The following is a 21,487-nucleotide window of genomic DNA, read 5'->3' on the forward strand; positions in this document are numbered from 1 at the left end:
TTTACCGTCATCCTGCTGATTCACATAACACATTAATTTTTCTTTATGGTCAAAGAATTGAGGATGAAGAAGCTTGGAGAAAAGACCAGTCTCTTGAGTATTTTCCTGTGTCTACTGACTTCCTATGTAAAATTTAAATTATCTTGTTCTTCATTTGTTATCCATAAATTCCAGGAGTAGTGATCTTATAAAGGTCTGAAAAAATATATGTGTTGAATAAATTCCAGAATAAATGGCAGAGGAAAAATCCACCTTATTGATTGTGTAGGTGGGTGGACTAAAAGGTACAATTCCAGCATTATTTCCCCCTTATTAATGAACAATAATTAGAATGTAATAATACAATGGTAGCACACAGTGGTGGAGATTCTGTGGTACATGTAATAAAGTCTTAATGGATATTTGGGGTTTAGAATTTGTAAACACTCTAGAAAAGCTATGGTTGCTAAACTGTATTTTGTACTTGTTGGATATGTAGACTTTGTTTTAGAGTTTGGTGTTTCTAGCATAGTTTATATTTATTGTTTACTAAGTGTCAGACACTATTCTAACTGCTTTTTATCTATTATCTCTCATAACCCTATGAGGCATAAGTACTAATATTAGCCCCATGTTACATAGGGGTATGATTGCAGCTCAGAGAGATTACCTCCCTTGAAGTCTAACAACTCCTAGTTAGCTGTAAATCCAGCTCTCTGGTGCCTGTGGGAGCAGCTGTGCTCAGGGTCTTCCTACTCTGCCATCTGGCTTCCCCCCGGCACATGCCCAAATCCAGCTCTCTTAACCACAGTGTCATCTGCTGAAGCTTGTGGTAAAATACACGCAACTCAGAGTCTGAGTTATCACTTTCAGTGCTAATCTTGGCAGGAAGTTTGGGCTTTGGAAGTGGTATGGCTTGAGCGGGGATCCATTATTTACTAGCCAACTAGATTTGGGCAGTTCACTTCTCTAAAGCTCAATTTCCTCAATTGTAAAGTGCAAATAAGCAAATAATACCTCTACCTCTTACAGCTATGTGGATTAAATGAACTAAAGTAATACGTGTTACTAAAGTGAGATAATTCTGCTATTGTTCCCCACCGCCCCAAGGTGAGTAGCATGTATTGAACTTGTTGCTAAGCATTCTTTAGCGGTCCAAGGTTTTTCAGAGAAGTGTTGCTCCAACTGAAAAGAAGAAGAGTTAAAAACGAGATGAATTGTGGTTCTGGGGACCAACCACACTTTGAGAAATAATGGCATGGCACAGTAAACGGGTGAGAGAATTTGTGATTGCATTTGTGCCTGCGTTTTCACCTGCACCTCTTTCAAGCATGCAGACAACTTGTACATGTTTACGTAAACACTGTAGTGTGTCATTGGTCCTCAGAAGACTCAAGTTAATGGGTTTTTATGTAGTCGGCAGTGTCCAGCTATATTGCCAAACCTGCCACTGTGTGACCCGGGGCAAGTGACCTCAGTTATGCTTCAGTTAAGAATTTGCAAAACTACCGGGTACATATTAAGCCTCTTTTAAAGTGTTAAAGTTAAAAAAAAAAAAAAGTATCCTTTAGATTGCCTCTGGTCCGCCTCAGAGGTGCCAAGTGAGGTGAGCAGGCCATTTACACCTCGGGTGTCAATCCTACTTCACCGAGAATAGGGAGGGAGTTGCTAGTTTAAATTCTTTAGCCCCAGATAGTCTCCAAGGTGTGAAAGGAGTCGGGGAGAGGACTTAAAGCCTTCAAGAAATTAGGGTGGAAAAGGTATATAGAGAAAATTTTTCTTTGTGAGTCCAGTTTAGTCTTTTTGCTACCAAAGTCTTAGCTTCGGTTTCTAGCGTCTGGGGCTGGGCACTTAAGAGGGCCATTTTTCACAGACGGTATGCCCGAGTCCTCACCGGCTTCTCTGACCACTCTGGGGCGGCTCCTGCGGACCCGCGGCACATCCCCGATGTAATCCTTCTGAGCCTAGGACCCAGCGGCTGCCGGGCAGCCCTGGCCCCGCCTCTCGGCGCATCAGCGCCCGCGGATTGGCAGCGCGGCTCCGCCTCCGCCATGGCTGCCGCCCGCCGCCGGGGCTACTAAGTAGCTGCAGGGGTACTGTTCTCCGCTGCGGCTCCCCGGCCGCCCTGTCCGCGGGAGGGTGGCGCATGGGTCTCCTCCGAGGCGCGCCTCCATGCGCTCGGGCCATGGCGCGTCTGGGCGCTGTGCGCTCCCACTACTGCGCGCTGCTGCTGGCTGCGGCGCTTGCCGTCTGTGCCTTCTACTACCTCGGCTCCGGCCGGGAGACCTTCTCCAGCGCCACCAAGAGGCTGAAGGAGGCCCGCGCCGGAGCCCCCGCCGCGCCCTCGCCGCTGGTGCCGGAGCTGGCGCAGGGCTCCGTGGCGCCGGCCCCGGGTGCTAAGGCCAAGAGCCTGGAGGGCGGCGGGGCCGGGCCGGTGGACTACCACCTGCTGATGATGTTCACCAAGGCGGAACACAATGCCGCGCTGCAGGCCAAGGCCCGCGTCGCGATCCGCTCCCTGTTGCGCCTCGCTAAGTTCGAGGCGCACGAGGTGCTTAACCTGCACTTCGTGAGCGAGGAGACCAGCCGCGAGGTGGCCAAGGCCCTGCTGCGGGAGCTGCTACCGCCCGCCGCCGGCTTCAAGTGCAAGGTGAGCGGGGCCTCAGCCGGAGGTTCCGGGCGGGTGGCTCGGTCAGCGCGCGCGCCCGGCCAGGCTCCAGGGGTCAGGAGGGAGGTGTCTTCGTTGCGCTGCCCACTGCCAACGCCAGTAGAAGCCTAACCTCTCAACCCGATCCCCTTGGCTGAAGTGTGCATTCACAGCACGCTGGAGGCGTCGTCCGGGGGCGTGTCCGGGAGCCTAGTTGTTAGCCGACTCCCCTGACGGCCTCTCCCCCTTTAACTGCGGCCTCCTTGAGAATTGGCACTCCCCGTCTTTGCTAGCGTTACAGGATTCAGCAGTCAGTGCCTTCAGAGCCTGCCCCTCTTTTTATTCTTCTCAGTCTTTGACTTTTTTTTTAATAAATTTATTTTGTTTATTTTATTTTTGGCTGCGATGGGTCTTCGTTGCTGCGCGCGGGCTTTTCTCTGGTTGCGGCGAGCGGGGGCTACTCTTCCTTGTGGTGCGCAGGCTTCTCATTGTGGTGGCTTCTCTTGTTGGGAACACGGGCTCCAGGTGCGCGGGCTTCAGTAGGTGTGGCTCACGGGCTTAGTTGCTCCGTGGCATGTGGGATCTTCCCGGACCAGGGCTCGAACCCGTGTCTCCTTCATTGGCAGGCGGCTTCTTAACCACTGTGCCACCAGGGAAGCGCCTCAGTCTTTTACTTTTGAGGATGGAGCAGGTCATTTGAACGTACCGAAATGCTTCTGGTGCAGAGTCTGCTGGACAGGGTCTTCGGCCGCTTGAATTGTTCAGGTTACAGTGACATTTCTCATAGCTCATTTCTCTAAGGTATTTCAGTCAGAACTAGTCAAGCCCAAGCCCAGCCAGTGTGAACCATCTCATCTCCTCTGTGTGCCCCCTTCTCCCCTACCCTCAAGGGTCCTGAACCCATTTAGAGAAGCACCGGGTTCCTCCCAGGAGGAACAGATAAGATCTGGGGAGAGCAGAGCTAGTCACCTTGTCCCAGGCTGGACCCACCTGCATCCCCATTATCTCGCTTCACCTCCTGGCTCTGCTTGTCAGAGATTGGATTCCTAACTTAGAGTTAATGGTCTCAGTTAAATTGCTTGCCTCGTTTTGACCTAACAGTTGCACAGAGGGGATCCACGGTCTGATTTTGGGATAGAAATAGTAGGTGATCTTAAAGGATGGAGCCTGATGGTGGGGGGACAGGCGGTGAGGCAAGAGTTGTGTTCCATGTGTTTGTGCCCGATGAGTGACTAAGGGGAGCTGATGCCAGGATCCTGCAGGGTTCAGGGGTCTGTTGTTTGTTGTCTTCAGAATCAAGTTCTAATTTCTTGGTAAGGCTGTCTGTGTTGTGGCCCTGCCTCTCCTCTTCTGCCTACCTTCTTGTCCTCCCACTACGTGCACCTTAGATCTTAACTGTACTGAATGTGCGTTTACATAAGCTATACTTTTCACCCAGAATGTCCTTCCTTCCTTCCTTCCTGGGCCCTTGGCCACTCTTTACTTAGTTTTCACCTTCCCCCAGGAATGTCCATAGACTTGGGGACAATCTGTGCCCAGCCCTCCACAGCTCTCCTTTCCAGCTTCCCCCCATAGCGTCAAAAGTCTGTCCTCTGCCCAGAACAAATGAGCCCATCTGGAACACCCACCATAGTCAGGGAGAGGTACCTGGGCCTGGATTCCATGGTACAGGAGGCCAAGAATCCAGGTCCTGGAGCTTGTGGCTGGCCAGGCCCTTGACACCCACTGTCTGACCTGGGGTTTTTCAGCCTGGGGCCCATCGCATTTGCCCTAACTGCAGTCTCTGGAAGTAGGGCCTGGCAACCTGTTCCAGGTGGTCCTTGGGACTTTAATGTTTGAGAAATTCTGTGCTAGTCCAAGGGAGAAAACCAAGGGCCCTTGATCATAGGGCCAGTCTGGGCAGAGCTGGGATTTGACCGGCTCTCCAGACACTGCCTTGAAGACCGGCATGTCATCTCTTCACTTTCTGAGTCAGAGGTCACAACTCAGGCCTATCTCCTCCATTGCTAGGGCCCTACTGTCCCCTTCTCGAGCTCCAGCCACAGTATCTTGTTGCAAACTCAGTGCTTTCCAGCCTACATGCCTCTGCTTCTTTCATTCCACTGTCAGGATACCCTTTCTGTGTGCGTCGCCGAGTCTTGCCCATCTTTGGTTACCATCCCCTCCTTGGAGCCGTCCAAGGAACCCCCATTCAAAAGGCACATCTTCCTCTTCCTCGTGTACCTCCCTGGTGCTGTAGACCCTACGACGTCTTATCTCCCACCCCTATGCCTGGCACATAGTGGGCACTGGAAATACTTGTCCAGGGCAGGTCCAGTCTCAGGGCCAGCTTCCCTTCTTGGAGTCTGTGTTTCATGCTTTGACTCCTTCCCTCTGCTGGGCCCAGTTCTGACAGCCTTAGCCATCACCCAAGGCCTGAGGCAGCTGCAGATGACCTGAGGGAATTGACACCACCCCTACTGAGGCATGAGGAATGAGGGTCTGGGGGCTTTCAGCCGGATGGCTGTGTTCAGATAAGGGTTTCTCAGTTCTAGCTAAAATTGCTCCTGTTCTTTTGAATGATTTTTTGTGAATCTGTTTTCTGTTTGTGACAAAAGGTGCTCTTTTTGTTTTATTTTTTTCTTTAAATATGTAGTCCTAAAAGGTTTGCCTGATTTTAGTTGTCATTTAATTCTTCCTCAGGTTTGGAATGTGTCTTCTGGTACCACTTCACACATGCCTTTCCCTCTACCTGGAGTACCTCCCACCCCACCCCCACTTCCTTAACTGGTACTCTGCTTTCAGGTCTCAGCAAAATGTTATTTCCTTGGTAAACCTTTCCTGAGCCCCCATTGTACATTCTCATCGCACCAAGGACTTTTCCTTAGTAACATTTCTCACACTTGTCGTTATGTAATTATTGAATGAGTTATTTGTCTACCTTGCTAGACTGTAAACTCCTTAAGGGCTTGGACCCTGACCTCTCTTAAGTGTATTCTTAGCAGCGAGCATCATGTCTTACATATGGCAGTGCATCTTATATGAGAATTATTTTTTCAGTATTAATTAGGAAGAATGACACTAGAAATTCTCACCCCAGTTGCATCACAGCTGGAAGGGATCTTCAAGAGCATATAGCAACCCAGGTGAGGAAACTTGCCTAAGGCCACTTGGGGAGTTACTGGCAAGGCTGGGGGCTAGACTCAAGTCCTAGGCCAATGTTTTTCTCTTTGTACCATGTTCCGCCTTTAAGGAGCACTTCTCTCTTGTAAGATAAGGTAAAAGAACAGTCCACTCCCAGGGAGAGTTGCCCTAAAGTGTGTAAGAACACCTTGGGAAGAGGAAGGCAGCTCCTGGCCCACCCGGCTGTCTGGAGACAGCCTGAAAGCTCTTCCTCCCTCAGGGTGGGATCTGGGACTCCGCCAGGTGTGCGGGATGCAGGGCAGGGCTGCATTGAGCCGGCCTAGGACTCGTGCTCACACTCAGAGGTCTCTTCTCAGGCCATTTTCAAGTGCCACAGAAATGGTTGAGCCGAAATGGTTGCAGAAATTGATCACAGAATATTACTAGTGACTTTAGATTACATTTTGGTTAATTAAATACTAGCTAAAAAGCTATTCACTTAAACAGAAAAATCTTGTTTCGACTTATTATTGAAAGTCTTTCAAAATCCACTGGTTTGTTATCTCCTAACAGTATGGAAATATATTATTTGTTCACTAATTTAATAAACATCCAAACCTGTTATGTTCGAGGTACCAGGATAGGAGCTGCTTCTAGCTCATTTAATAAGTCTATGGACTAACTGCATCAGAATCTCCTGGGGACAGTTATTCAAAATACAGACTCATGGACCCTGCCCCAGCCTGTGGGTCAGAATCTCCTGATGGGGCCTGGAAATCTGAATTTGTACGAGGCTGTGGCAGCAGGCATGGAAGTCCCTGCTGTAAAAGGGATACAGGAGGGCCTGATGCTTTCCTGCCCACCTTCAGACCCAGCTCAGGCATCCTTGCCCCTGTGCAGCCTGCCCTGGGAGCACAATGCCTGACACATGGTAGACCTTCAGGGAGCATTTGCCTTTCATTCAAGCTATCCTGGCTCTGCTGTCATCTTGTTAAAATGGGGCTTTTATCACACCACTCAGAACCCCCTGGCTCCCGGCTCCCTGTCATCCAGGTCATTCCAACATTCTAGCCCCACAGCAGTTGGCTGCAGCTTCCTTGTCCAGCCTTTCCCCACTAAGCTGCAGGAGACGCTGTCCCTTCTCCTGGAGCTTTGCTCGCTTTGCTTCCGAGCCATCTATTGTCTCATTCTGTCTGTCCAGTGGGATCTCACCCTTCTAAAACTTAGGTCCAGACTTGTGTTCCATAAGGCTTCCTTTTGCATTAAGTTTGATAGAATATGCCATGGGAATCCCGCATAGTGGTAGCTTAAGCAACGTGGAGCTTTATTTCTCATCTAAATGGAGTCCAGAGTAGGAGGCGTTCCGGGCTGGCCCAGGAGCTTCATGACATCATCAGGGTCCTAGGCCCCTCCAGCTCTGTTTTACCATCCCCACAGGGTGGCCCTTGTCCTCATGGGCCAGAATGGCTGCTAGAGCTTTAGTCATCACATCTGTGTTGCAGCCGCAGGATGGAGGAAGAACCAAAGCAGAGTTCCCGTTAAAAATAGTTAGTAAGGAGAGGAGGGGAAGCTTTGGGGTAGGCAACCAGTCATCTCCCTCAGGAGGCTACCATGCATGTCGAAGCCCTATGAATGACTAAGCACCTGTCGTGTGTTGGACCCTGAATGCACAAATGCAAGGGACACAGAGGGGGCACAGGCACAGCTCCCTGCCACCCAGGTACCTGTGTCGCTTAGCATCACCCCCACGTACAGCCTGTCCTGTTGCTAAACCTGCTGGGTTGGGCATAACGTGGTCCTGAGGGAGGGAAACAGCACTGAGTTTAAACCCCAGTGGCCAGTTACTAGCTGGTGACTGTGGGCAACCCCCCTCGCCTCTCAGGGCCTCCCGGGCCTCCGGTAAAATGAGGATTACACACCCATCCCCCACGGGGCGGTAAGGATTAAACGCAGCCTTGCTGTACTGTGCAGGGAGTCCAGTGCTAATGCATCCGTTGTTGTGTGTCCAGCCTCACAACACGGTTCTACTCTGCTGACTTCTGGGGACTCAGCACTGACGGGACCCTGTAGCCATCTCCTCTCTCCTTTTCGGGGTGGCCAGCCCCTTGCAGAGGCCTGGGGGAGCTTACCCAGCACTGTGCGGACACCCTCAGGGGTACAGCAGGATTGCTTCTTGTGCTGCTTCTCTCGTGCCGTCACTGTGTTATCACTCAGATGGTAACGACTCAGAAAGGCCTTCCCCGAACCCCTTTTCTAAAGCAGCAGCCACCCTAGCCCTCGTTATCTTTCCCATCACCTTGTTTGTAGCACGTACTCATGTGCTCATTCATTCAGCAGATGTTCTTGGGTGCTTCCCTGGCACCAGGCCCTGTTTTAGGTGCCTGTGCCAGTAGGAAGAGAACCAGTCCCTGCCCTCATGGAGCTTCCATTCTGAGGTTCTGGGGGTGTGTGGGAGATCGACTTTAAACAAACAAACCTGTCCACGTAGAGTGAGTCAGATCGTGATCCATTGTATAGACAAAAGTAAAGGTGGATAAGGACACAGGGAGCGTTCCTGTGTTGGGGCGCGGAGTTGTGGGCTGTTTTGTACAGCTGGTCAGGGAAGGCCCCATGGATTTAGTGACCTCTGAGCAGGGGCTGAAGGAAGTGAGAGCGAGAGCTCTTTGGACATCAGGAAGCAAGTTTGGAAAGTCACTACCCCGTTTCCTAGTTTGCATTCTGCCGCTCCCTACTAGAGTATCATCTCCATGGGGGGCAGAGCATTACTTACCTTCTTCATCTGCTGAAGTGGACAGGCACCCCGTAAATGTCAGCCCTGTTTCTGGCCTGAGTTGGGAGTGGCAGACACAGGGACAGGCGCCTCCCAACCCGGGGTACAGACCAGACAGACTTCTGAAAGGACAGGCAGCTCTGGACGGCCGCTGGCCGCCTTGCAGGGAGGGCAGTCTCTCGGAGGCTAATTCCAGAGGAGAGGAGAGGAGGATGGGGCAGCCTGCCTCCCAAACTCGCCCATCGCAGCAGTTTCTCTTCCTTCCCTAAGGGAGGTGGTAGTGTGCACAGGTCGGGAAGGAGGGCTGAGGAGGGGGCAGGAGGCGGGGAGTGCTGGTCGAGTTAGGGGGGTCCTCCATATGGATGGTGCGAAACAATGGAAACAGAGGTGTTCCCTCCTCCTCCATCACCATTATATTTTTAGCACAGTTCCTGGCACTTTCTAGGCTCTCAGTAATATTTTATAGTCGACTGATTGATAGCTATATTAATTCAACCCAAGAAATCATAGAAGAGTCCTCGGGGATCTGCCCCTCGTACATGAAATTTCAGCCTCCTCAGAGCACGAGGCTGGGTTGCTTTGTCTCCAGATGACACGTAGGAACAAGAAGGAGGCCTTGTGCTTTCCACACTTAAAAGAGACTGTTGGATTTCAGGAGGAGCGTGTGCTGAGGACTGGGCTAACAAGAAAAGTGTTAAAGCTCTTTGCACACCTCTTCGGAATTTGCAGTTTCTTTTACTGCAAGAGCAAAACTGTGAGTGGCTTTGCAAAGCCTCAGCTCACAGTCGGGGCTTGAAAGAAGCCTGAGGGTAAAGACCTCGATGCTGGCTGTCTCAATTAAGCTAATGACAAACAGGTGACATAGCTGTGCAGCTTCTCCGGCATGTCACAGCAGCAGGAACCTTGACCAGAAGGAACCTTTTGACTAAGTTATGACCGTCTGGGAAAGAGGTGATCAAAGAAATGTATCCTGAAGCGAGAGGCTCTTTGAAAAGATTGACTGACATTTTATACTATAGAATTTGGAGAATTTACCAAATGCAATGGAACTCTTTTAAATTATAATATGCTCATAATACAACTGTAGTAGTTTGTGTACCAGTGCATGTTTCTCATGGAAAGCTTTAGTCATGGATCTGTAGGGAAGGCCTTTGTATGGCATTATTGTATCATGTACACTATACTCTGGATAATTTCACAGGTATTTGTTGAAATTATAAGGCAAACCCATAACATAAGACCAGCGATCATCATGTAGACGAAATACACTGACACCTGGGTGATTTTGCTGTGGGGCTTCAGTGCATGTATGAAGTGTTCTAGCTTTGGGTAACAGTCATTGTTTATGATTACTTGACTGTTCTCTGTTCCAATAGGTCATTCTTTTGAAAGACAGATGATTACATTTTCTTGCGGTTAAAAAAACCTGAGATGTAATTCACATCCCATGAAATTCACCCTTTTAAAATATACAGTTCGGGGGCTTCCCTGGTGGCGCAGTGGTTGAGAGTCCGCCTGCCGATGCAGGGGACACGGGTTCGTGCCCCGTTCCGCGAGGATCCCACATGCCGCAGAGCGGCTGGGCCCCTGAGCCATGGCCGCTGAGCCTGCGCGTCCGGAGCCTGTGCTCCGCAACGGGAGAGGCCACAGCAGTGAGAGGCCCACATACTGCAAAAAAAAAAAAAATAATAATAAAATAAAATATACAGTTCAACAAAACTAGAAAAATTTGAGATCTCCCTTACTGTAACATTGTCACAGATCATTGAAATACAGTTCTTTCATGATGTCATTAGAATCAGAAATATATCTTATTATTGGCTTTGTAGACAGATTGCTTAATATCAAAAATATACAATTCAGTGGTTTTTAATATATTCACAAGGTTGTTCAGTTATTCCAGAACATTTCATCACTCCAAAAAGAAACTCCATATGCATCAGCAGTCATTCCCATTCCCCCTTTTCTCTCAGCCCTGGCAACCACTAACCCGCTTTCTGTAAATTTGCCTATTCTGAACATTTCATATAAACGGACCTTTTGTGTCTGGCTTCTTTCGCTTAGCGTAATGTTTTTAAGTTCATGTTGCAGCCTGTGTCAGTACTTCATGCCTTTATATGGGTGAATAATACTCCATTGTACAGCTATACCACATTTTGTTCATTCATTCATTTGTTGATGGACATTTGAGTTTCCACTTATTGGCTATTGTGAATAATTTGCTGTGAACATTCATTTACAACTTTTTGTGAGGATATATGTTTTCAGATCTCTTGGGTATATATATACCTGGGCATGGAATAGCTCAGTCATATAGTAAGTGTGAGGAACTGCCAGACTTCTCCAGAGTAGCTGTATTATTATTTTACATTCTCATCAGCAATGTGTGAGGGTTCTGATTTCTCCACATCTTTGCCAGCACTTGTTGTCTGTCTTGATTCTAGCCATCCTAGTGGGTGTGAGGTAGCATCTATTGTGTTTTTTTAAATATAAATTTATTTATTTATTTTATTTTTGGCTGGGTAGGATCTTTGTTGCTGCACCTGCACTTTCTCTAGTTGCGGTGTGCGGGCTTCTCATTGCGGTGGCTTCTCTTGTGGAGCACGGGCTCTAGGCACACGAGCTTTAGTAGTTGTGGCATGTGGGCTCAGTAGTTGTGGCACGCGGGTTCTAGAGCACAGGCTCAGTAGTTGTGGCACATGTGCTTAGTTGCTCCGCGGCATGTGGGATCTTCCTGGACCAGGGATTGAACCCATGTCCACTGAATTGGCAGGCGGATTCTTAACCACTGCGCCACCAGGGAAGTCCTCGTTGTGGTTTTGATTTGCATTTCCCTAATGACTAAAGGTGAGATGATTAGGTACTGATAAGGACAGCCAACTAAATGTATTTGGTATATTTCTTACATATTTACCAAAATACATTTTACAAGAAAATCCAGGTATCTTGACTCCCCTCCCCATCCTGAAAGATGTTGTAACATCTCTGGAAACACTTGTTTCTGAAGAGCACAGTTTGGAGATTTCTGATGTGTACAGTAATAATATGCCTAAAATCAATGAGGAGGTGTTATTAGTATGAAGACTGGATTAGGAGAATAGTAACAATATTTGTTCAGCACTTAGAGCTTATGAAAGTGCTTGCAGAAATGTCTCACTTGAGCATCACTGCGACCCGTGAAGGAGCCTTCAAGGCTGAGAGATCCGGTGACATACTTGAGCTCCCACACTAAGCCTTGGGGCTGGACTGTATCACATGCTTTGGGGAGTAGGAGGACAGGACAAAACAGGGAGCCATTGAGGTGTGCAATCTGTATCATCCTCCTGCCCGGATGCCCCCAATAAACATTCACTCCGAATAAAGACTGCTTGCTGCCAGAGCCTTGCAGAATCACCAAGCATTGGAGCGGGAAGGAAACTCTGAACCTCTGGGTGCAGCGTCCTCCCGGTGAGCTGATAGATCCTGGGCGGCAAGGCAGTGATTTATGCAGTGTGCACAGCGCTGGGGTTAGACGCAGCCCAAGCCCTTCCCTCTTCTGTTTGTCAGTGTTTTCAGCAGACTCTGGCCCTTTAGGGAGGGTGGGTGAGAGCCAGCTCACCCTAAACCCCACAGCAGAGTGGACAGGATGCAGGGTCGCTTTCACCCATCCCAGCGGAGCCTCTTCCTGTGTCTCCAAGGAGCCCTCTGGCTTGGGAAGGGGAGGGGCGACACCGCCCTGATCTCTAGGGGACCAAACCTCTGCTGTTCCCTGGGGCCAGCTTTCCAGCTGTCCAGTGCCTGAGACGACCAGGGAGTTAGTACTGGGGGAGCTGTATTCTTCCGAGGGAAACCACGTGGTTTGTCCTCTGCTTGGGGCTGAGCGCTGGAGGGAGCTCCAGGGCTAGAATCCGCGCGGTGCTCCCAGGCCGATGGAGGAGGAGCTGCAGGAGTGCAGCCCACACTGGGCCTGCCCTCCTTTGTGGTCACCGCATCCTCGCTGACACCCAGTAGGGGGAGAGCTTGCCCTGCTGCTCCCAGGCGGGGTCACGTCCCCTGCGCATCGAGTCGTGTGCGGCGCTCCGCGCGGCCAGTGGAGGGCGCCGCTGCACCGCGTTTGCTCGGCTGGAGCCCGCTCTGCCTCTCCCTCCACGGAAGCCTGGGGCGCAAGCAGCGCTGTTTTTGTTCATGCTCCACGAGCGTTCCCTTTCTCACTGACCACCCCCCCGCCCCGGGTTTTAGAAAGGAAGACTGAAATGAAAGGGAATCTGCCTGGCGATTATGGGCGGTCATTTCCTTCCTGAACGGGGGTGGGGTGGGGGTGGCGGTGGGGGGAGGTGTAAAGCTGTTTTGATGAGGCCCTTAGAAAAAGGTGGATGGAAAACAAGCTGGGATGGTTGGATCCTGGATGGAGAAGGCTTCAGTGCTTCTCTGCAGCACAGTCGGAGAGAAGAGCGTGGATGGGGTGCGGGGTGGGTCTCTGCGCATCCCGATCCTCCTCGCCCCTCCTTGTTTCCCTGCCCTATGACCCCAGCTGGGCGCTGCCCACGGGCCTCGCAGCTCCCCAGGGCACATCCTTTCCTGTGGGGTCCCCAGCACACCTAGCACGCGCCCTCCGGTAAAGGGAGGCACGCTTCCGCTTAACAAGGGGAACTGTGCCTCCTGGAGCAGCTTGAAGGTGGAGACCCTCACCTACGGTGAGTTCGCCAGAGTCGCAGGGTTTGCGTTCTGTCAGCGGCCCCGGGTATCCTGGCTCTTGGTGAGGACTTGGGCAAGAGGACAGCATGGTGGGGAGGGTGCTGTGACCTGGGTGCTGGGCCTGGAAGGCCCCTTGTTGCCTAACTGCCTGGAGCCTCCGCGTCCTCAGCAGTCAGAGGGGCTCGGATCCCCACCTCCAGCCATGTCCCCATGGTGAGTGGCAGCTTCCCCAGTCTGTCTCTGGCTGAGTGAGGTCGCCATCGGAGAGGAGGAGCCCAGCTGTGACTGGAGGGGCGGAAGGGAAGCCGCCCATCCCCGTGGCAGCAGGCAGGCTCTCAGGGTACCTGGCAGGGCAGGAGAACTCCCTGCTTCCCCTCCTCACACCCTTCCTGGTCCAGGCCTCTTGCCTTTGGCCTTGGGGCCGCTCACACTGGCCTGTGGGTCGCTCAGGGCAGTCAGGATGGCTGGTCAGGATGGTCAGGCCTGGCCCCAAGAGGCAGCTCTGTGTGCTCCCATTCCCGTTTCAGGTGCCTGTTCTGAGCAGCTGAGCCAGGCCCCGTTGGCTGGCACAAAGCCTGCTGTTAACGTAATGTCTTTTAAATTAAAGCCATTTGTTTTCTTTATTGGGGTAATTACTGTTAAGCAGCCGTGATTAAGTGATCCACCTGCTGGTGGGACAGTGTGTCCGAGAGGCTGGCCTCTGTTGCCCTGCACTGGTCCCTGGTGGGCGCACACTGTTCTCCCTCGGCCTCCTCTTCTCTCCTCGATGGGGTTCACCACCCTTCCCGCACCAGAGGAGTCTGTCCTGTTCCTGCCACGGAGAGGCCCCAGGGCAGGAGCGTGTGGCTTGGAGCCTGGGACCTGGGCCCAAATGCAGTCTGTGGCATTTGGGAACAGGGGGACCCTGGATGTAAGCCCTCTGAGCCTCTGACCCTTCACACAGGACCTTCCCAGAGTGGCTGTAAGGCAAAAGTGAGGCACCACCGGGACCCTGGAACATGGCAGGTGGCCAATTAGTGGTGACTGCCACAAATGGTACCTGAGTAGGTGTTGGGGGGAGGACCCTTTTCTCATCATTTCGGAAGGCACGGCACCTTTGATTCAACTGGAGAGCCGTGAATTGAGCTCAGAAATCACCGTTATGCCCAGGTGTATTTCAGGGTGTCTTAGACTGTTCAGGTTGTTATGACAAAATACCACAGACTGGGTGGCTTCTAAACAATAGAAGTTTATTTCTCACAAGTGCTGAAGGCTGGAAGCCCAAGATTGGATGCCAGCACGGTTGGGCTCTGCCAAAGGCCCTCTTCCTGTTTGCAGACTGCCGACTTCTCACTGCGTCCTCATGTGGTGGAAGGGGCTAGGATGCTCTCTGGAGCCTCATTTATAAGAGCACGAATCCCACTCATGAGGGTTCCACCCTCATGACCTAAGCACCTCCCAAAGCCCTCACCTCCTCGTACCATCCCATTGGGGGTTCGTATGTCAACATACGAATTTTGGGGGGGACACAAACAATCAGACCGTAGCACAGGGTGTTCTCATGTTCTTTCAAGTCTTCCTCAGTTCCCCAAACTACAGTGTTCTCTCCTTCTCTGACCCTCCTCCGTCCCCCGTTTCCCTTAACAGTGCCCTGTTTGCCTCTCTCTGAAAGCACCCCAGGCTGTGGCCTCATTTGGTGCTCAGATGTGTCCATGCTTTCTCTCTTCTGCTAGAAGGAAGAGGGCCTGACCACCAGCTCTCCCTTGCCCACCGTGCCTAACATGCGCCTTACTCTGGGCAGAGGCTCAGCAAATGCTAGCTTGCTTTGGCCTGTGGTCTGCAGCAGGTGCCACTGTTTCTTATCAGGATGGGGAAGCTGGACTGTGCTTTGCTGCATCTTCTTTGTGAATGTTCCTGTCTAGAAGTTCCAATTCTAGAAGTTTCTAGAAGGTTCCAGTTCAAACTTGTTGCTAGTAAAGTGAGACTGTTTCCTGTTTTGCTTACCTCTTCTTAATGGTGTTTGTTTTCTCGGTCTCATTGCACACAGCAGTTGTTCATAATCTTTTTGGGAATTCAGCGAAGTATAACCTGTAAGCGATTTTAAAAAGCCAGGCTACAGGGGAGACCCACACCCCCAGAGCTTGCTCATTTCCCTTTCCCACCCATCCCTCTGAGTGGGGTCTTGGGCCTCACCCTCTGTGGCTCATACCCCACCAACTGCTCTGAAGGGGCCCGGTGCTTACCAGATCACATGGGCTCCGTGAGACCTGCCCAGACGGTCGGGCTCCTCGAGTCCTGGTCACTGTAGGATTCTGGAGGGGCTTCACCAGCTCTGGCAGGTGGACAGGTGGATTAGTTGATATTGTTTGATAACCCGTACAGGATCAGGTAGAGTGCAAGCTTTGTTCCGGGCGCCCCTGGCCGCCACTGTCTGGGGGGCAGGAAGACACCAGGTGGGGGATTCCAGGTGGACTGGGGCTGGCTTTGTGAGCGTGGAGGAGGGGCTGTAGGAGTCAGGGAGCTTTGGGGATGTGCATCCATTGTAAGTTGGGGTGGGACTCTCCCAATCTTGCAGAGGAGGGAATGGAGGCAGCTTGGGCAATAGGCCGGCTTTGTCTCCTGTACCTGGGAGGAGAGTCATGACCAGAAGATGGGGGAGGAGAGCGCGGGACGGAGGGGCCATCTGGCTGGTGGGCCGTCAGGGCTCCAGAACCAGGTGGAGGGAGCTGCAGCGCCTGTGAGGCTGGCCATCTCGGGGAGTGGCTGGCTGTCGTGTGTCTCTGCTTACCGAGCTGCCCGTAATTGTGGGAGCCTCTCCATGCCTCTGGGACTTAGCTCAGGTGCTTCCTCTCCTGAACACCCAGCCCACCTTTATCTGGTTAATTCTTTTTGCCCTTCAAGATTAGGCTCCGGTGGGTGCCAACTACGTGAGGAGGCCGTCCTTGACCGCCTCACCCTGCATTAGCCCTTCTCTTCTGAGTCCCGCTGTGCTGAAGTTGGCCCCTGTGCAAGCTGCTGGGGGCAGGGCTGTCTTGTTTCCTTCTGTGTCTCAAGATATGGTGCACTACAGGGCCTGGCGTAGAGTCAGACCCGAGCTGGTGCAGGTGGGCTGCAGAGCACGCGGCTCCATCAGACGTTCTGTGAGTTTGCTCTCACACCTTAGGGTGTGGATGGCAACACTGGGAGTCCTTGCCCTCTAGAGAGGCCTCTTGATTTAAATAAAGTCTTCCTTGCACCTTTTAACGCAGGTCCTCCAGACAGGAAGTTGTCCAGTCTGAAACCAGCTTGGAAGATCCAGGTGTGTGTTTGGAGACTTCTTCCTGGGTCTCAAAACGATCCCTCCCCCCCGCCGTGTATTACTATGCAGAGATACTGATGGGCGTCTGGAGGAGGTGGGAGGGGCTTGGCTTCTCTCTCACCTTATGCAAACAGGGAGGATGGGGCTGCAATGGCCACTGATCTGCCCGAAGCCCCCAGCTGGTGAGCAGTGCCTGGGGCTGCTTTTCAGCCTCTCCCGTAAGCAGCCCAGCCCCTGCCCATCGGCTCACTCTCAGAGTCCTGCCCAGGTATCGTGATCCTGGGTTCCAGGGCTCTCCCTGACCTCGGCTTCCACTGGCAAGGCTTTCAGTGTCTCTGAACCTCAGTTTCTTATCTGTAAGATGGGCAGGGACATTCTAGCCTGAGTGATATTCCATAGCTCTCTTACTGGCATGTTGAAACTGGACTTGGCAAGCTGTAAAACACGTGTCCTTTCCAGACTTTTCCCGAGTGGGAGGGTAGGAGACTGGGGGGTCTTGAAGCCATTGTTTCTCTCTCTCTGGGATAGCCTCCCAAGTCCTGCTTGCCGACTCTGCTTTGTCCCTCTGGGAGATGTTGGTTCATTTCCCAGCCTCTGCCCCGAGCCAGGCTGCACCTCAGGAACAGGGGGCTGGGTGTGGAAGCGCCCAGACTCTCTCAGGGGTCTCGCAGCATCAGTGCTGTTATCGCACAGCTGCCGCCATTTAAGTGGTGGGCCCCCTGCTGGATTCCACCTTGGTGCTCTTATTAACCTTAGAGTGAGCAGTCCCGTGAGGAGGGAGGGATTCTTCCCTAGGAAGAGGTTTCCCAGATGAGGATCCTGAGTCTGTCTGAGGATCCTGAAGTGGTGGAGCCTGGATGGGAGCCGACCTTGCGGACTCGTAAGCTCTGTGCCCTAATGCCTGTGATGTCTGTTTGTTTTGGTGGTTCGTTCCAGGCCCTCCAAGCAGGGGGTGCTCTGGGAGAGCTGGGGTTCCCCCAGGAGGGCTCCCACAGTTCCCTGGTGCCTGCTGCTCCCTGGGGCCTCACACACGTGTCCTCTCTCCCTTGTCACCGGGTGGTGTGAGAAGAGCAGGGGAACTTCAGCCTGCTCAGAGCGGCTCTCTCATTTCTCCTCCAAGTTCTGCCCTGAGAACCAGCTGGGAGCCTCTGTCGAGGATGTGGGATCTTAGAGGACCGTGGTGTTTGGAGCCCCACTTCCCTCATAGGGCAGCAGGTACAAGAGGTTGGAGCAGGGGAAACTGGAAAGGCCACGTAGTCCCGTCCCCTCATGTTACCCGTGAGGAAACGGGCCCAGAGACGCCAAATGACTTGCTCAAGGCTACACAGCTAGTCCGCGGACAGGGGCCTGGGACCAGGTCTCCTGCCCACACCGCCTCCCTGCCTGCTGTCCGTTTCGTTTGTTCTGAAGCCGGTTCTGGGCTGTGCTGGTCTCTGTGTGCTTGTCTCCTGGTTTTGTCCCTAGCCTGACACATTTTTCAGATCTCACCCCCCTGTGACTGCCCTGCGGTCTCCTGCGTTTTGTGTACATCGAATGGCCTTGCTGGCTTCCTGCCCGCTGAGCAGCTGCTCCAGAATCCAGTTGATTGGGCTCCTCAGGCGCAGGCCCCAGAGCCTTCTGAAAGGCGCAGCGCACGCGGGGCTGGAGGGGGGCTGAGCCTGTGTGTGTATGTGTGGGGTGGAGGTATAAGGACCCCGCTGCTGTCTCCTGCCTTGGTCTGCACCCCCATTAAACCCAGTCCTGCTGTATCACAAGGATCTCCGGACGCCGGGGAGTGGGCTCCCCATATGTGAGGTGATGCACGTGACGCAGGAGGCTCTCTGGTACCTTTTTCTGATTTACCATCCCACTCGCCCTGCCTGGAGAGTCCACTCTCTCTGGAGACCTGTTGCCTGAGCCTGTCTTCTGATGCCTCTTTTCTCCCCTGTGCTGTCTGCAGTGATGGTGAAGCTGCCAGATGGGAGGCCTTGAGGCCAGGCTCCGGGTTGGCTTTCTGTCCCTCTCGGTGTGGCCTGGCGCAGGGGTGGGCAGGAGCTTCTCGAATGAGCGTGGTGTTGGCTACAGATGGACCTGGGCAGGTTCCAGGTCCACTTCATCCCTCTGGGAGGCGGTGGGTAGCTGTTTGCCTTCTCTGACCTCCTTCCTCATCTGCACAAGGGGCACAATACCATCACCCACCTCAAGATGTTGGCATGGGGATGAAATGCAGTGATGCAATGTGTCTACAGGACCTGTTTGTGCCCAGCACATACGAGGGGTCTGCTGTGGACCTGAGGCACGGTGGCCCCATCCTCAGTGAAGGCCGTCCAGGTGTGCTTTCTGCCTCCCAGCGGCAGTGCCCTGTCTGGGTCCACCCTGAGAATACCACCTCGTGGCCCTGCCCTGCTGGTGTGCACCTGCTCATCCTGTGTCCCAGGTCAGATCCTGGTGCAGGTGGCCACCCCCCAGCCTGGGCTGTGCGAGCCGGCCGCTTGAATGCTCAGGTCTGTCTTATAAAAGAGCAAGTTTGGCACAGAGGCGGCCCGGTCTGCACACTTTATTACAGTTGGCGTATGTGCTGAGTAAGAGTGAGAGGGTGACTGAGGCCTGGGGTCCGCCCAGCAGCGTTACAGCCTGTGGTCTCCAGCTCTCTCACAGCGGGGAAGGAGGAAGCTTTCTTCTTGGGAGAACGGCTGCTGGGGAGGAGACCTTGATATGGGAGTACCCCTGGAGGGAGATGGACCTGCGCGCCTGCGGTTGGCAGGGCGAGATGCTTGCGATTTTGGCTGCTGTCTGTCTGTTTCAAGGTGATTTTAACCTGTGGTCCGTGTAGGGTGAGACTTCGGTCCTGGGTCCCCGGGGTTGGGCACTGCTGACGCCTGAGTCTTGGCCAAAGCCTCAGATCCCTGATCGCCCGGCCACTCGGGGTCTGGCTGTGCTGTGGCTCACTCAGCCAGGAGCAGGCGATGGACGGGGCATGGGGTGCCCAGCTACATGCTGCCCAGCCTCAGGGGCACCAGTCACCTGCAGTCTCCAGTGGAAGGGGCTCCCTGGTGTGGGCTTGTCTGCGAGCCTCACTTCTTCCACGTGTTCCCGCCTAAGACCCACCCTGGCTAGTGACTTCCTTCAGCTGTGGAGACTGGCCTGTTAAATAGCTCAGAGAGTGTGGAGAGCAGTGTTTGCAGGAGAAGTGGGGTGTTAGGGGGTCAGCTGCGGTTCCTCCTCTGTTCTTCTGGCTCCCCGAACAGCTTTTGCTTTGATCAGAAACATGAGCAACTGAAGTCAGTCACCGGTGTGGCTCTCACAGAGCCGTAACGCTTTGAGGGCAGATGCAGACTGAAAGCATTTCTCTTTACTCAGGGGAAAGCTCTTTCTCAAGCCCCTGGCTCTGGGAGGTGAGGTAGGACCTTGCTGTCTCTGGAGCTGTTGACTTGGAGCCCTGTTCTGTGACGTGCGCAGCATCTGGAATGGATTTCTGGAAATCTTTGGGGGATCTTTTAGGGCCTGGAAAAAATGCGAGGGGTTTCTTGCTGCCCCCCATGAGTCTTCAGCTCTGAGAAATCAGAGCCCTGGACCTGGGGAGGGGAGTGAGGAGGAAGGGCTTAGAGAAAGGTGGGCAGGCGGGAGCAGTGACAGCAGCCCCTTTGCGCCCGGCTTCTACTAAGAGTATAAAACTGTAGATCGGATGTACCGTCTTCATTTGTCCAGGTTCCCTTCGAGCCTTGTCCACTGGCCGGGTACCTTTTTTGTAGCCGGAGAAGGGGTTTTCTGCTCATTTCACTTAATACGGGACCCACACGTGGCGGTGCATCTCGTAAACATCTTCCCATTTTCTGTCTCATCTTGCCCTTTTTGTTTGTATGGGTATAGTATAAGTTACTGTCCTATTTCTTTTGTAAGTAGTTCTGTAAGTTCCTGATTTTTCACACCATAAATAACACCACAGAGAACATCTCCGTATGTGCTTTTTTTGTTTGTTTGTTTTTTTACTTCTTTTGAATTGTTCCCAGGAACACTTTCTTGACTCCTTACAAGGAACACTTTACAGTCCTAAATGGTCCTGTCTACAAATTAATATTAGAAAGTCAGGGCCCAGCAGTGGTGCTCCTCAAGCTCACTCTCTTGGCTTTTCTATAATAAAGGGTTTGCCAGCTAATTTACATGGCACAGGCTTGCTTTCTCTCCTCTTATGTGGTATTTTATTAAAAAAATGTTTCTTAAGCAACAAGGATTTACTGTATAACACAGGGAACTGTATTCACTGTCTTGTAATAACCTACAATGGAAAATAGTCTGAAAAAACATATATATAACTGAATCACTTTGCTGTCCACCTGAAACTAGCACAATATTGTAAATCAACTATACGTCAATAAAAATTTTTTTAAACATTTTATCCTTATACATTAAATTATGAAGTATCAAAATATAGAAAAATTGAGAAAAAATATGATACCTATTTTCCTACTATATAAGTTAAATAGGGGCTAACAGTTTGCTCTCTTTGCTTAGATTCTTTTTTTAAAGAAATAAAATATTATAGATCTAGCTAAACCCCACCCCCATGTCTCCCCGCTGCCTCAGCGGTGTTCACTATCACACACAAGGAGGTGGTATGCTTTGTGGAATTTGTCTTTATACTTTTACCCCATACGTATGTGTTCATGCACACACACATATATACACATATATGTAAAATATATATATTGCTTTGTATATCTTAAACAGTTATATAAATGCTCCCATTCTATATCCTCTTGCTATTTCTTTTTTCACTCGACATTATAGGTTTGAGATGTATTCGTGTTGATACAGGCAGGTCTTGTTTGGCCATTTTAACTGCCATATAGGATTTCATTTTGGGGAGACATCAGTTTATCCATTTTCCCTCTGGTTACCCCTACTTTTTTGTCTTCACAATCATTGCTGCAGTGAACATCTGGGTGCACATCTGCATACGCGTATGTGCTTGAGTTTCTCCAGACTCCACAGCTGGAAGGGCTTTTCCTGGTCCAGGTGCATCTTTCCCAGATCCGGCCAAGCTCTTCTCCAGGGCAGC

The 21,487-nt window shown here is 51.8% G+C and overlaps 1 protein-coding gene across 1 annotated transcript in view; it reads left to right on the plus strand.

The window, feature by feature from the left end:
• Positions 1-2,125: 2,125 nt before the first annotated feature.
• Positions 2,126-21,487, plus strand: part of XXYLT1 (xyloside xylosyltransferase 1) — a gene marked incomplete at its 5' end in the record, with an annotated part of 190,369 nt that continues 171,007 nt past the window's right edge. Inside the window, one exon of the mRNA XM_082839794.1 lies at positions 2,126-2,629. Within this exon, the coding sequence (XP_082695920.1) occupies positions 2,126-2,629 (504 nt within the window). The remainder of the gene's footprint in view (positions 2,630-21,487) is intronic.

The sequence above is a fragment of the Leucopleurus acutus genome (assembly GCF_964270905.1).
Source record: "Leucopleurus acutus genome assembly, chromosome: 5".
NCBI classification, from domain to species: domain Eukaryota; kingdom Metazoa; phylum Chordata; class Mammalia; order Artiodactyla; family Delphinidae; genus Leucopleurus; species Leucopleurus acutus.